This window comes from Pan troglodytes, chromosome 5 (assembly GCF_028858775.2).
Source record: "Pan troglodytes isolate AG18354 chromosome 5, NHGRI_mPanTro3-v2.0_pri, whole genome shotgun sequence".
NCBI lineage: Eukaryota > Metazoa > Chordata > Mammalia > Primates > Hominidae > Pan > Pan troglodytes.
In genome coordinates this window covers 62990891-63007532 of record NC_072403.2, presented here as the reverse complement: position 1 = coordinate 63007532, position 16642 = coordinate 62990891, and the positions used below count along the sequence as shown (strand labels likewise).

The 16642-nt window shown below is 34.7% G+C and overlaps 1 protein-coding gene across 17 annotated transcripts in view; it reads right to left on the bottom strand.

Moving 5' to 3' along the window:
* ZNF451 (zinc finger protein 451) overlaps positions 1-16642 on the bottom strand; it is a 106238-nt gene that overhangs the window by 28974 nt on the left and 60622 nt on the right. For 13 of the 17 annotated variants that reach the window (XR_010157721.1, XR_010157722.1, XR_010157723.1 and 10 more), the window contains 4 exons: positions 15973-16098; positions 11977-12088; positions 7625-7775; positions 5952-6078 (listed from right to left, as the gene is read on the bottom strand). Coding sequence is in view for 11 of the 17 variants with exons in the window: in XM_016955731.4 (XP_016811220.3) it covers positions 5952-6078; positions 7625-7775; positions 11977-12088; positions 15973-16098 (516 nt within the window). In the remaining 6 variants the exon portion in view is untranslated. Of the gene's footprint in view, positions 1-5951; positions 6079-7624; positions 7776-11976; positions 12089-15972; positions 16099-16446; positions 16574-16642 lie in introns of those variants that run through there. The other 4 variants (XR_010157725.1, XR_010157726.1, XM_063812490.1 and 1 more) reach the window with 2 other exon arrangements.

Genomic DNA, 16642 nt, shown 5'->3' with positions numbered 1-16642 from the left:
TTGTTTTATCAAATATTATTTTATAGGCTCTTCTGCCTATTAGTTTTCTCATTCCATAGTACCTAAAGGAAATCCCTAAAAATCAGCTGGTATATCTCTAATTAATGCTTCTTAATGGTTGCAAACTATGCCATGGTGTCAATCTATTCAACTCAGTCAACATTTATTTTCAGTTTTTTTCTTTTTTTAAGTTTTGGTTTTTTTTTTTTCCCACTAGAAATAATGATCTTGTAAACATCCTTGAATATATATCCTTACTGGTAGGTGCTTTTTTCTTATTCTCAAGAGTGGCCCTACAGGGCTAATGGGTATATATATTTGAATATTAAAAGACACTGTATGACTGGTTTTCAAAAAGGCTCTACCAATTCACATATCCCCTAGTACTGAATGAGCCTGGCAGTAATATATATTACAGATTTTTTTCATTTTTGTCAGGCAAATTTTTGTATTTTTGGTAGAGACAGGGTTTCCCCACGTTGCCCAGGCTGGTCTCAAACTTCTGGGTTCAAGTGATCCACCCGCCTTGGCCTTCCAAAGTGCTAGGATTACAGGCATGAGCCACCATGCCTGGCCTTCATTGCTACTTTAATTTACATTTCCTATCTATAAGTGAGTTTGAGCATTTATTCATACATTTTTTGGCTACCCAGATGTGTTCTTATATGAATTTTTTATTCATATTATTTAGCTTTATTTCTCAATTGTTTTGTTTTTTCTCCTTCTGGTCAATTTGTATCAGTCCTTTGTTACTGAAATTAATTCTCTGCCTCATTTTCCATTTTGCAATATTTTTTCAAATATCTATTTTGTTTATAGTCTTCTTTATTTATTTTTGAGACAAGAGCTCACTCTGTCACCCAGGCTGGCCCACTAGTACCCTTGACATCCTGGGCTCAAGCAATCCTCCTATCCCAGCCTCCCAAGTAGCTGGGACCACAGGCATACACCAATACACCCGGCTAATTTTTTTATTTTTTGTAAAGGCAAGGTCTTTCCATGTTGCCCAAGCTGGTCTCTAACTCCTGGACTCTAGCAATTCTCTTGCCTTGGCCTCCCAAAGTGCTGAGATTACAGGCATAAGCCACTGTGCTCGGCCTATGGTCACTTTTTAAATTTGACACAGTCAAATAAGTATGTCTTTTCTAGCATCTAAGTTTCTAAACCTTGTTAAGAGCCTCCTCTACCTTAAAATAGGAAATTTTAAAAAGTGTGTATTTATAAGTGTATGTATATTTGTGTGTGCTTGTTATAAATATAATTTAACTTCTTGTTAATGGTCTTTAGAGTAATAGCCTCAAACATTGTATTGTGCCTCATATTTACTATCATTAACACTAGAACCATCAGTATAGTTTGTGTAGTGCTTATGAGATGCAACCAAAAGAGAGATAAAAAATTTTTATTTATACTGAGCACATGTCAGGAACCACACTGAGGTTCTAAATATGTTTACCTACTTAATCCTCATAATAATCCCATGAGGTACCATTTTCATTGTTTAGAAATGAGAAAATTGAAGTTCTGATAAGTCAACCAACCTACCCCTCCTCCCAAGTTGTACCCCTCCATAGAAAAGACAAACTTCCATTTAAACCCAGCTTTACAATCTTGGTTATGAATTATATGCTGCTTTCACTACTCCCTCCCCACCACACTCCCCTCCTGTTTTAATTTGATGAGTGCCACACAGAAGAAATAACACCGAGGAGGACATTTTCATTCCAATTTGAAGATTCTAAATGATAACAGCAATAAAGGCATTTAGTAACCACCAATTTATACATATTTCTCCTACTTGAAGAACGCTAAACTCATTAAATCATTTTTAGTTTAATTGTGAGTTATAAATGAACTCACATAAAGTTGTTTAAATGATTTGCTCAACAGAACCAAAATGTGATTCTACATAAAATTTTATTAGAATATACTTATTACAAAAATATGGCATACTTGGCCAGGAGCAGTGGCTCACACCTGTAATCCCAGCACTTAAGGAGGCTGAGGTGGGAGGACTGCTTTGCCCAGGAATTTGAGACCACCTCTCTCTCAAAAAAAAAAAAAAAAATTATATATATATATATATATATACACACACATATATATATATGGCATAGCTGCAAATACATTCTACAAACTGGGAAAAGGAATGGGAAATAAGATATCTGATAAGTTAAAGTGCTCAATTCCTTTTTACCATATTTCTGGTTACATTAAAAGACACCATACAAATTTGTACAATAAAAAAAGTAGGGCTGGGCATGATGGCTCATGCCTGTAATCCCAGCACTTTGGGAGGCTGAAGCAGACAGATCACAAGGTCAGGAGCTCAAGACCAGCCTGGCCAACATGGTGAAACGCCGTCTCTACTAAAAATACAAAAAATTAGCCGGGTGTGGTGGCAGGCGCCTGTAATCCCAGCTACCCAGGAGGCTGAGGCAGAAGAATCGTTTGAACCCGGGAGGCAGAGGTTGCAGTGAGCCGAAACTGCACCACTGCACTCCAGCCTGCACAAGACAGCGAGGCTCCGTCTTAAAAAAAAAAAAAAAAAAAAAAGGCAGAACCAAAATACCACTTCACACCCACTAGAATGGCTAAAAACTGAAACCCACAAACATTGCTGGCGGGAAAGTAAAATGGTGCAGTGCACTAGACAGCAGTTTGGCACTTCTTCAAAAAAATTTAAAAGGTACCATATGACCTAGCAATTTAACTCGTTAGAGGAATTAAAACGTATTTTTACACAAAACTTAGATGTTGGTTTATAGAAGCATTGTTCGTAACAGCCAAAAAGTAGAAACAACCCAAATGTCCATCAACTGATGAACTGTTAAATACAATGCGGCATATGTCCTTACAATGAAATATTATTTGGCAATGAAAAGAAATGAAGTACTGATACATGCTACGATATGAATAAGCCTTGAAACACATTATGGGAAGTGAAACAATCTAGTCACAAAGGCTGTATATTGTGTGATTCCTTTTATATAAAATATCCACAATAGATAAATCCATGGAGACACAAAGTAGCTTAGTGGTTGCCTAGGGATGAGGAAGATGGGTTAGCAAAGGAGAAAAGTCACCTTAGATGATACAGTAGCCCTAGAAACAGAATAACCAGTGGTAGCTTCAACAGACTCACAAATGACACTGAGGTACAAAGGAGCTCACAGTATATCGACCACCACTATCACACAACAGGGAGAAAAGCAGGGTGCTATCGGGTGATGTAATAGCCATTGGATGGGTTTAGGTGTCAAAAGCCACTAGAAACTTGCTACTCAAAGTATGACTCAAGGAATGACAGCAATGGCATCACCTAAAAGCTTGTTAGAAATATGAATCTAAGGCTCTACCTGAGACATCTTGAGTCAGAATCTGCATTTTAACAAAATTTCCAAGTGATATGTGTGTACATTTAAGTTTGAGAAGGCCTAGTCTAGAGGGAAGAAATTGAAGATGAAAGAAAATGGGGGAGGGAAGCAAGGAAAACAATGCAAATTGTGAATAATTTGACTTTTTTCCATTGGGGACTGCCTCTTTACAAAACAGAATTCATACCTATAAAAAAACAGCGAGGCTTATACAATCTTCTAGTGACCTCTTCTTGTTGATTTAAAAGAGGCAATTACAACCCCCCATGCATACTAGTTTTCTTTAGAGTCCTTGTGGTGACACAAATGTCAAGGAATAAGCAATCATTGAAGGTTACAGGTCAGGCCTGAAATAGAGTATTACATTTTCTCTTAACAATCTCGTACATAAGCATAACGATACCATTTTAGGGATGAAGAAACTAAACTCACAGATTCAGTAACCTGTTAAGAATATGAAGCAAATAATAGTAACAGTGGAACCCAGGTCTGTCTGATACCAAAGCCTTTTCCCTTTCTATGTTACCATACTGCTTTTCAGAACGCTGAAGGTCATAAATCTACTTCCTAGAGAGACGGCAAAAAGGAGTGCAAAACAGCATGGAATGTGTGATTCCGAGAAAAAAGAAAAAACAAATTAATGAAATTTGGGGAAAAAAATAAGTGAAATAATTCATTTTAAACTACCTACTCAAATTTACTAAAGAAAACAGACATATATACTCATTATAGTAGAGAAAACACTCAGTATATGAATAGGGAAACATGTCCTGAAAGAACTCTAATTCTGGAAAATGCAGAACATCAGTAACCTACTGCAAACCCTAAAGTACGGAATGCAGTTCTCTTTCACCCTTTTTCCCTTCCTTCCCCAAATCTTCCATTTGTCATGGAAATGGATAACCCTATCATTTCTTTCTTCAATATGTCTTTTGGTTTCACTTTAAGGTCTTCATTCTGAATGCCATTACCTAAGTCAAACAATTCTCTCATCTCAGAGCTAAATTACTGTAAAAGTCATCTAAACTGGTCTCTTTGTCCACATCTTTGAATCCATTCTGAACAATACTGCCATTCTAATGCCACTCAGTCTCTTCAGGGTCTCTAAAAAAAAGGAAGGAATTGGGCTATATAATTAGAAGTCCTTCTAACTTTAAAAGAATAATGTGTTATTTTCATCATGTCACTGTTCTATAATAGTTTCTTCTTGCCAATATCAAGCTTAAAATCCTATGTCTTTATGATCATGTTACTATTTATTTTTGTTAGGAATCCCCAAGACTACCTTACTACAGTGCCTAGTCAATGTTGAACAAGACGCAGGCTCTCCAAAAACTAATGAGTCAGTGTAAAATAAAATCTGCTTCAAGATGCACATCTGTTCTGGGAATGTTCTCTAGTGCCAGGAAAGAGATGGGGAGGACTGCAGAATTCAATTAGATATACTTAGAATGCAAGCTTTAATTCTCTGCTGTGAACCTACACAGAATCCAAGCTATTCTCCATGTTATTTTCCAGGTATAGCTCTAGATAGAAGCAAATTCTGAAAACATTAACTAAATAAATGTTTTACTATTTCAAAATCTAATATTTATTCGGTAAATCCAATTTGATATTTACTCAAATATCCAAATATGGATATTCTCAAAGGTTTTTAGTTAACAGAATATTTAATATGGCATTGTTTTTAATAACAGAAAACAAACAATACATCCAATGGGAAATTTATTAAATTAATACTATATTCATACAGAGGAAAACAATTCAATGATTTAAAATGTAGAAATGTATGCATTGATTCGATGAATATTTAAGCTTTTATGTTTGCAACACACTGCTTTAAATCACAAAACAATTTAGATATCTTATCTTATGTAAAAACATTTATCTATATATGGAGAAATACTAAAAACACATATCAAAATCTTAATCCCAGTCCTTATCTCTGTAAGATTAAGGATGACTTCTTGTCTTTTTGTTAATATTTTTAAAATTTTTCATAATGAACATACATTACTTCTGCAATGTTAATAAGTCATTAAAGTTATCTACTATCAAATATGGTAAAAACCCATTAGAGTTATGTATTACATGGATGTGCATATCCATGAATCAACTCATGTCTCTTAAGATTTAACACTTACTTAGAATTATATGACATAGCTTTTTAAATACTAGTTATATTCCTCAAAAACTAGCATTAATAACTTGTCATTTACTATATGGCGCCAACATTTCAACAAGCAGTGTAAGACAGTGGACTTAAGAACAGGGTTCTGGTTCTCATCAAGTGACTCACTCAGAGCATCTTGAACGAGGTAATTTAATTTCATAGAGCAACTCCATGAAAGGATTTTGATGATAATCTCTAGGACTGCTGACTGTAAGGTATCAAGTTTACCTGCCTATAATAACTAAATGGCCCAAATCATTTTATTTTCAATTGACAATTACAGTTTTGATACTTATATGTATCACTGGTAATTGCAAGCTTAAGAACAGCAGGAAAAAACCTCCACTTAAGTCCATGGCTATCTAGAAAAATAATACTTTTAATTTAGGACATGCTCTTACCTTATCAAAAAGGTGATCTCTATATTGTTGTTGAGTAACAAATTTTTTATAACATACTACACAAGCAAAGGAGCTGAAGAAAGGTCCATGTAGTGTAATTGTTGGATCACATGGAGAGTGATCGAACCTACTCAGCAAAAGAGGTAAGAGGTAATATTAGATAAATCTACATTCTAGGGAAACAACTATGTCGCTTCATTTGTGAAGCTAAACACATACACACACATTCAGAACTTTGCACTTTTCTACTGAAATATTAAGTAATGTTCTTCATATACAGTAAATATCAAGTGGTTCCCATATGCTCAGCAATTCCCTCAGATAGTGACCAACAGTTAGTGCAAGATTTCATACGTACTAAATATCCGGTAAAATAGATTTAGACATTTCTTACCAAACTGGTAAACTTCTCGTTTGAAAATTGTAAGTCCAGCATCTTTTACTTCTTGCCTTGGTTACCATAAGACTCACAACTAACTTTAAATACATCACTGCAATAATAATCTCATGCTAAGATTTCTAGTACACTTGTTTCCCATAATGGCTTTTAATGTTCATTTTTACCATTTAATAAATCTGCATTATTTTAAACTGCCTGGAGCACTTTAGCTGAGATATAGTATGCTATCAAATTTTGTTCCCTCCCTGACCCCAGGTCCAGCTTTGACTTTACCTGGTTTTTTATAGAATGCTACAACTCCCTCTAGAAGCTTCTCTTGATAAGGTAAGGCATAAGTAGGGTGAGACATATGGAAAAGACAATGGCTTAGAGCCCCAAACTCTCAATTTCCCATTCTTCAACTATTAGAAAGGGAGGCTATGGGGAGTCAAATGTTTAATACAACCTTCCCTTGATACCTTTCTCAAGCTCCACTATTCAAAAATTCAGTAAACTGGCCGAGCGCGGTGGCTCACGCCTGTAATCCCAGCACTTTGGTAGGCTGAGGTGGGCAGAATGCTTGAGCTCAGGAGTTCAAGACCAGCTTGGGCAACATGGCAGAGCCACGTCTCTGCAAAAAATACAAAAATTAGCTGGGTGTGGTGGCGCACAACCTGTAGTCCCAGCCACTCAGGAGGCTGAGATGGGAGGATGGGAGGATCCCTTGAGCCCGGGAGGTGGAAGCTGCACTGCACTCCATCCTGGGCGACAGAGTGAGACCCTGTCTCAAAAAAAACAAAACAAACAAACAAAAAACCACCAAACTCAGTAAATTGATAAAATGGGTTTCAATAAATAGAATTTTTATTATTAATTTTGCTTACATCAGTTTGCTTTTAACATTTATTTTGTAATGCCTATTACCTTTCTTCAGGCTAGACCAAATGTCTTTACACGCTCCTTGTCTCTTGAAATTTACATTTATGGGCTGGATTTCTCTAAAACTAACCTATCTGGATTTTGATGGAGAAAGTCTGTTTAGAACTTTATAAGCTGTATCAGGGAAAAATAAATATTTAAAAGCTATACCCATAAAGCTGAAAGCTACACCCACTAGAAAAATCTGACTTCATCAATTATGAAAAAATTATATCATAATGGCACAAAATAATTTGAGTTTGGAATATAAAGCTATATAATCATAATGGCAAAGGAGCATTACGCTTTCATTTTATGAAATCACTTGGTAGCTCACTAGATCCTCAGCATTCACTATTATGAATATCCTACTTACCTTTTCAAATGTCCTAAGAGAAGGTGCCCATTGTCAAACTCCTTGTTACAGTGCATTATAGGACATAAAATTGGTTTCCCAGACACCCACGTGTGGCCTCCTCTTCGGAGTGAACTTTTTGTTCCACAATTAATTGTGCCTGTTTTGAGTCCTGCATCATCAGAATATGAATTCTTAGGTTATTATTTCAGATACTTATCCTTTGGGCTAGTGATCAAAATTAGGACAAAACAATGAAAATTATGATATAGCATCAACTGGATGATGCTATATTATAATTGTTTAAAACCTCTCTTATAAAAGATATAATAACCTAAAAGTAAATAAGTTATGACCAAAAAAAAGCCCTTAATATCACCAAGTAGCATTCTCTTTTTTTTTGAGATGGGCATCTTGCTGTATTTCCCAGGCTCAATCAATTCTCCTGCTGTCGCTCAAACTACAGGAGCACGCCACCATGCCCAGCTCCAAGTAGCTTTTTTCCCTTTAGGGAAAAAAAATCCTTTTCTTTAAGCTCAACAGCTAAAAAATGTTAAAGACCAAATGCATTAGAAGGTTACGCCCCTACTCCCTTCATTTTGAGCAGGTGGGCCTATAGGCACATGCCACCATGCCCAGCTAATATTTTTATTTTTTGTAGAGACAGGGTCTCTCAATGTTGCCCAGGCTGGTCTCAAACTCCTGGCCTGAAGTGATCCTCCCACCTTGGCCTCCCGAAGTGCTGGGATTACAGGCATGAGACACTGTGCCCAGCCAGATCTTTTCCTCTAATTCTTATTTTCTCTTTTAACTATTTCAACTGTGTTATAAATTTAGCTATATTATAGAGGGTCTGAGCTCTATGAAAATTGTATTACACAATGTAACTGGGGTAGAGAGGATGGAGTGAAGAAAGCAGGGAAGCAAGGAGGATAAGTGTGTTATTTTCTGAGGAATCAAGCCACTGATCAATCAGTTCCAGTCTAGACACATCAAGTAATACAAGTGTAAGGGATAACACATTTACAGAACACAAAGCAGAGATTTACTTATTGTTGATACCTCTCCCCTTTCTACTTATCCTATTTTGTCCCTTCTCTTTTTCCCTTTAAAAAGCCAATTAGGAAACAGTTTGTCCACCATTTTTTTCTCTTAATTAATCCTCCTTTATCCTGGTCCATTCTTCATCCCTTTCTTTCTTTATAATTTTGATCTTAAGGTCACACAACTTGTAGATGAATCCCCCAGCCAAATGTCCTCGGGGCAACTCCCAACACATGATATACGAAGAAAAATTTAAACAGTTAAGTTGTATAAAAAACAATTGCAAAACAACCACAAGTATTCTGATTCACAGACAGTTTGATTACTCTCTGTTTTATTACTATCTCTTGTGGACTAATTTCACTCAAATGCTTTGAATATTTCATACAACAAAAAGCTAAATATTTATCTTTATTGAATTTTCTACAAAGCCCCTAAGCATTTAAATAGAATTATTCCCTTAAGACAATATGATTTTTAAATCCCAAAATGGTTATATATGATTAAGGTTTTAATTGCTTTTCCTCTCTTTTAGTCTTTATTGGGGGAATACCTCTATCAAACTGTCAAAATGTTTATAAATATGTTCTGACAACAAATAATGGACAGCATGGAATTAATCATATTTTAGTCTTAACAAGGCATTAAAATGGCAATATACTTTAACATTCTTAATGTAGTAAGAATTATGAAAACTTTTATAATTGTCCACCCACATTCCAGATGTTTCCTATTAGGACCTTTATTTAGCTATAAATAGTGGCTCTGGATAAAAATAAAGTTGGAGAAGCCAATTTCTGGGTGGAGGGGTGGGGAGGCTTCCCCATGGAAAGGCAAAATACAGAGATTTAAACAGCTTTTGTCTTAAATAATACAGACAGCATTTTTAAAAATTATAATACTAAGTATTCAAATTTATGCAAACTGGCCAACTCTAAAAACCCGTAAAGAATGGATTGTCCAACATTAGAATAATTATAAATAAGGTACTTAAAATACTTCTAATGAAAGAATTGAATTATAACAGCTGAGTACTGTATTTTGAAATAGATTGAATGAGTCCTTTAATGCTACTGAGAAGTAGAATCTCACTCTCTATAATTAAAGAGAACTGTGATTCCTCTCTTTTCCCCAGCTATATGCTCTTAAAGGATCTCTGCACTCTCTAAAGCCCATTTATGGAATAGCACCATACCAAATATAGCCCAATACTACACAGCTGTTCAAGCAATAGATTCCAAACTTTATTTTTACATTGCCTCAGAGACCAAGCAAAAAGCTGAGCCCATCACACAAAAAAGATCATAACTACAGACCTTAACTCCAGGCTTAAGCTTATCAGCCATCAAAAAGCCAGTACTGAAAGGCAGAGAAAACACTAATCTTGAAAGTACCATAAAGACACAGCTAAATAACTCATTTGATCCCACTTGACCTGCTCAGGGAAATACATAAACAGATGCTCAAGATTCAATTTACAATGCATTATGATATTCTGACAACCTGGAGGCCAGATATTAAGCTTGAAGGGCATATTACTGGCCCAACTACCATTCTGTATAGGACTTGAAAGTGTCAGACTCATGAGATAATTTTTAGAAGAGATCTAGAGATGATAAAGTCTTCTAGTTCTAGTCCATTTTCCTATCCACCTAGGGATCTTTCCCAAAAGTACAGATGCCCTAGAAGAATCTCTGGAGATAATGAGGTGTAGGCATCTGTTTAAAAGGTCCCAGAATATTCTGACGCAGCAAAGATGACACCACTGAGCTAGTCATTAACTTCTTCCACTGAGAAGAATGTACATGAAGAGGGATTTTTAAAACTAAAAGCTTTCAAAAAACACCCCAAGAGGCAAAACCATTTACCATATTTTCTATGTGTCTTTTGCCAAAGTAGATCTGGAGTGCCATATAATTTTTTTGTTTAATAACAGTCAGATTTGGAGCCCAAGTTCTAGGCTTCCTTTCTGTGTTCATTATGCAAATATTTATAGCCTACCTCTATAAAAATTCAACCAACATTTATTGAGTATCTCTATGTTGAGCATTCTTTTAAGGAACCGACGCTAAAAAGTATTAGTAAGATTTGGTCTTTGTGCCCAAGAAGCACATAGCTGGGTGGAAGAGACAGACATATAAACGGATCAATCCAACATAATAAATACTGTATTAGTGAAATGAATAAAGTATTGAGATCACAGATGGCTGAGCAACCAAACTTATATAGAATAAATCTAGATAAGCTTATCACATAATTGGACATGATATACAATAACCATATTCACTCAGCAATCCCTAGTACTGTATTATTTGTTGGCCATGTATAAACCCCACAGGCAAGTAAGAAGAAAACAAAGAAAAAAGGTTTTTGGGGGCAGGAGGGGAGTTTGCGAGGCACAGGCAGGTTGATAAGGAGAAAATATAGTTTCAGGGGGTGCCAAGTGTCTAAAACATCGATTATGTCAGGTATCAAATGGAATGAACTGCTAAATACCAATACATGTAAATTATTAGAATTCTTTTATAAGTGGCAATTTGATTCCATTCAAAGCAAAGCCCTTGAAAACTAACTTTAGAATCCAAGATACCTAGGTTCAACAAAGTTAAGCATTGCATGCATAGATATTTCCATGAACTTTTGTAATTAAACTTTGTTGGATTAAATCCACAGCTACAGTTTCTGTGGATATCCTAACTCTTTAAAGGCTCAGTAGATATTCTTCAAGACAAGACAGGAAAGTTGTCATGGTGGGACTCTCCTACTGGCTCTTAAAAATTCCACCAAATTATCCGGTGGAGTAAGAAATGTTCCACGGCAACTCTTCAAGGAATCTCAGATCTGCAAAGAGTTAGTAACGAAGAAGCTACCCAATGTTTTGACAAGTCTATGAGGATGCTTCCTTATTAAATATCTACATAGGCTGCACTGATGAATAAATAAGTAAACATGAATCCTCTAGATCTCAGTTTAAATTCCATTTCCTGAGAGAAGCTTTTTCTGACCTCAAATAATCTGTTACACACCTCCCATGGACATATGTGCTACTTCATGCAATAACTATTAAATATATAAATGAATAAATGAGTAATATCTAATGAGCTCAGGTACGACCTATATTGCTTATACTCAAATATACTTGTGCCAAAGAAGAAAGACAATGGGCAAAGCAGGCCACTATAAAGTAGGCCATTATGAGGCGATATTAGTATCACTGAAACAAAATTTAATATCTTATATGCTTATTAGCAATAGCATAAAACAGACGTACTTTCTGCCTTAAGGCTTTGGGGACGCTAGGTAACCTTAGTGTAATTTCTAAAGAATACCTGGCATTTTTAGCCACTGGTCCACACACAGTCTTGCTGCTTCTGTATCAGAATGTCCTCGAATAAATTCCAATTCTTGTAACCCATGAGCATGCTGAAAATCAATTTTTTCCTGAAGACATTAAGAAAAAACTCAATTAAGATTACTACCCTGTTTTCCTTGAGAAAAGGATTTTGACACATTAGTGATCAGAAAATACTGATTACTTTTTATCCCCAGAACTCCACATCTAGAAATGTATGACAAAGAAATACATCAAAATAAAAATGCACGCTCTAAGATATGTATACCAGTGTTATTGCACAAAATTTACTACAACCTACACCCCTAACAACAGGGTATGGTTTAAGTAAATTATGGTATGTACATTTGATGGACGTCATTAAAAACATTAACCAAATTTTTCAAAGGTGTGGGAATATACTTTGGATATCAAGTAGGTCGCCAAACTGTATTAAACAAACGAGGCAAAATATAAACAAAGAATAATTTCAAATCCATGTGCAACTATATCTGCAGAGGAAAAAAAAGTCTGAAAATAGATGTATTAAAAGTTATTAAGGCTACCTCTAGGAATTTCTATGTAAAGGATTATTTTCATTTTTAAAGTTTTATGTATTGTTTCAAATTTTCCATATTTAATCTGAAACATACAGAAGGAGCCTAGTTAGTATTTGTTCACTGAGTAATATTAATAACATAACTCATTAGCACTTAATATGTGCCAGTGTAAAGCATTTGTTGCCATCTGGACCAAGGGTTGACAAACTTTTCCACAAAGGCTGGTTAATATTTCATTATGGCTTTGCAGGCCATAGAGTCTTTACTGCCACTACTCAACTCTGCCATTGTAGCAGGACAGCAGCCACAGACAATATGTAAACAAGTGAGTGTAGCAGTGTTCCAATAAATCTTTGTTTGTAGCAGGCAGCAGGCCAATGACAATGCTGAACTAGATGCTCTGTATTGCTAAAAGCCTAAATCTTTCTAGTTATATTATCCATAAAACTATTTGTGTATTTTCCAATCATGTGTATTAAAATTAATACTTTTTGGCCACTAACCATGTGTGAGGCAGTTTTAAAAAGACTTTAGATTTTAGGTATTATTGTTCCCCTTTTATGATGAAAAACCTGAGGTACAGAGAGGTCAAATAAATTGCCCAAGGATATATAATAATGTCAGAATTCAAACTCTGGCAATCTGATTCTAGAATTCATGCCCTAACGAGTATAATCATACTGCCTCTCAAAAAGATTTACATGTACTTCAAAAGGAATCAGAGTCAGAAACACTGGATTTGTAAGATATAAACCATAATAATGTATGGCCTAGTTATCAATGTAACAGGGTTTTCTATCAGGAGGGATAAATGAGGCGAAAAAGTGGATCAAGATTTTAATCTGAAGAAAATCTACATAACATTGTTCAAATTACAGCCATAGAATACTACTTCTCATGAATGTTAATATGCATTATATACATTTTTTAAAATTCTCTGTAATCAAATTAAGTATAGAAACACTGGTTTTAACACAAAATTTAAAAGGTTACTTTCATGTAGGACTACTAAAGCCCTAAAGTGCTAATGTGCACCCCTATTTTTCATACATAGAGTATGCAGTATCCCAACTTCATAAATCACCAAATACTCTTTCAAAGTGTATCCTACAGGATCACTATACTGAATAACATGCAATAAGAAACAAACAATAGTAAAATCAAAGTTAGCCTATCCAAAGAAAGCAATAGCCCTTGATAGATATATCCTAAGACATCTTATGTATTAAATTAGACCATTTATCAAAGTTCCTTGCAAGAATCAATTACAATAAAAACCCTTCAATTAAAGTAATATAATTGAGATTAAATATTACTACATACCAACTACTAGCATACTTATTTTAACAATTTCCAATAATTAAAATTAAACATTTTTTTTTCAAGTTCTCTGGCATTTCTTACAATAGAATTTGAACTCTATGAACATGCATAGTCAATGCTCAAAAAACACTTATTGAAATCATCCTAAAATTAGCCACCCTTTTTCTCTATCACAAAGCAACTTTCAAAAACTTTTTAGTACAGACGGGGTTTCACCATGTTGGCCAAGCTTGTCTCAAACCACTGACCTCAGGTGATCTGTCCGCCTTGTCCTCCCAAAGTGCTGGGATTACAGGCATGAGCCACCAGGTCTGGCTCCAGTGAAGATTTTAATGAATATTCCTTTTTTTTTCTTTGAAACCTCTCCAGCACAAAAGTAAGATAACTTACTTTAATAATGAAGACACCAACAATTCACAAAGGCCTACAATAGTTGAAAGACATTTTCTATAGTGTCTATTTTTAACCAGAATTATCATTCACTAGAATTCTTCAAAAATTATTTCTATTTCAGTTTCAATATCTTCCTTTCTGGGTGGTTTTTTGTTGTTGTTGTTGTTTTGTCATCTACTTTTAAAAAATAAGTAATCCATAAAGGGAATCAAAGTAAGAAAAACAAAATTATGGCTGGATAGCAAGCAATGAGCTTGCTATGTGAGTCATTTTCTTCCTTAAAGAAGAATGAAATCTAGACAAATTTATTCTTTCCAACTGGTTAAACAAAAAATTAAAAATTTCAAAATTTCAAAAAAAATCTTCAATGTAAAGTATTTAATAAAATGAATGACCATTTACATGGGTGGAGGCTGAAACTACCCTTGAGAAAAAACTTAGTTGTCACAGTAACTATACAAGATTCTGGGCTCATCACAAAAACTTTATTATCTATGTAGCCATTAAGACTGCCTGGGAAAAGAAGCTAGCATCACTTAGGAAACCTGAGGGAAAGTAAGACAGTTTGCAAATGATCCCTCTGTCAAACAGATTTGACACATAAAAAAATCAAACAACATACTTATAGTTCTAGGGGGGTGGGGAACTTCCTTAAAATTGAATAGTGTTTCTGCCAGGATATAAATAATATTGTCTGTGTTTGCATATGTGTATGTGTGTGTATATATATATATGTATATATACAATAAGCATTTAAAACATACAATTAGAATACCATAGTCTAATTTAATTGATATTACATCATAAAGTAAAAGCCCCCAAACTAGCTTATTTCTAAATTTAAAGACCATTTTATAACAGATTAGGATGCTACAGAAATACACAAATTACTTTATAATAACCAATGGAATAAGGAGTCAAAAACATGCACGTTAAAATTACAAAATCATGGAGCTTATTCTGACCTGGGAGAATCTCTAAACTGTCCATTCACAGAATGAAACCCAAAGTCTATAAAACTAGTGATCTACTGAAATCTAAACAGCTGCTGGCCAGAGGCATGATTTAAATTTCCATTTTTGTACTTTAGTATGGAGTTTTTTACCCAATATATCAACATTCTGCTCCTAAAGGACATTTGTCACTATTGAGAGAATTCTTTAAGTAATTTCATTTGGGGCCTTCTAAAGCAAGTCAAGGAAAAAAATTATATCATGCAAGATTCTAAAAATGGGCTTCATTTCCACACAGCAGCTCATCTACAAACCTGCTTCAAATTTCTTCCTTTTAGTAATGGATTTAATTTGGAAGGATAAGCTAAAATTTGAGAAAGCAATCTGGTTCTATCCAGTAGAAAATAATCTTTCAATAGCTTATATCTATAAAAGCCCTGATAAACTCTTTTCACTCGTATGACAAAATAACCAGAAACTTGTTAATTGCTCATCTGCTTTGAGAAATCCATGATTTTTAATTCTCAAAAATGAAGTCCACTCAGTTAATTTTATTTTTTCTTTTCCTATATACAGATAAGAATCCAACAAACTAAAAATAGATGTAAAAAGCTATTATGAATTACTACAAAATTCATGAGCTATCTAGGGTACATACTGAGCTTTGATTAAATCATATCTTTTTTTGATTAAAGGTTTCTCTTTACCAACTTTATTATAAATAATTTTTTAATTATATAAAATACCAATTAAAATAGCACATACTCTGAATGCTCTATTCTTCTCTTCTTTCTGCTGTTTCTCCACTTCCACATGGCGGGCTAGACGAGCCAGAGTTAAAGCAACTTTATCCTTCTGATGATCAATATGGTCTTTACGTTTAATATTCTCCTATAACATAAAAATAATTTTCATTCCTTTTAACAAAATTAGCATTTGGATAATATACATCCATTCATAAAACAGCTACTATACTAAAGAACCATTTACTTGAGTTATAAGAACGTATTTTGTGTATTGTAGGTTTTATGTGGTATTTTATAGGTCTGTCAATTATCCACCAGCATCTTTGGTTTTCAAGAAGTTAGACAAATGAGCTGCTAGGACATTTATCATCTTTATTCACTTAAAAGCTGAAGAGTAAACTCTTCTCAGATCTGTCAGAGAGGTAGGGTCATCAGGCAAAGCGCCGACCCCTAAAATTGGAGAGAGAGAGGTAAATAAAGAACATCAACTTACTAAAGCAGAAACCTTCTAGCAGGAACCTCCATAGGAAACTAAACTCTAACGGATGCTTAGCGTGGACGAGCCTGAGAGTTAAAAACTCCAGGGGGAGCCAGCCATAGAGGGGCCCTCACACATGATCCTATATTAATAGATGCAGAAAAAGCATTTAACAAAATCCAGCACCCACTCATGATAAAAACTCTCAGCA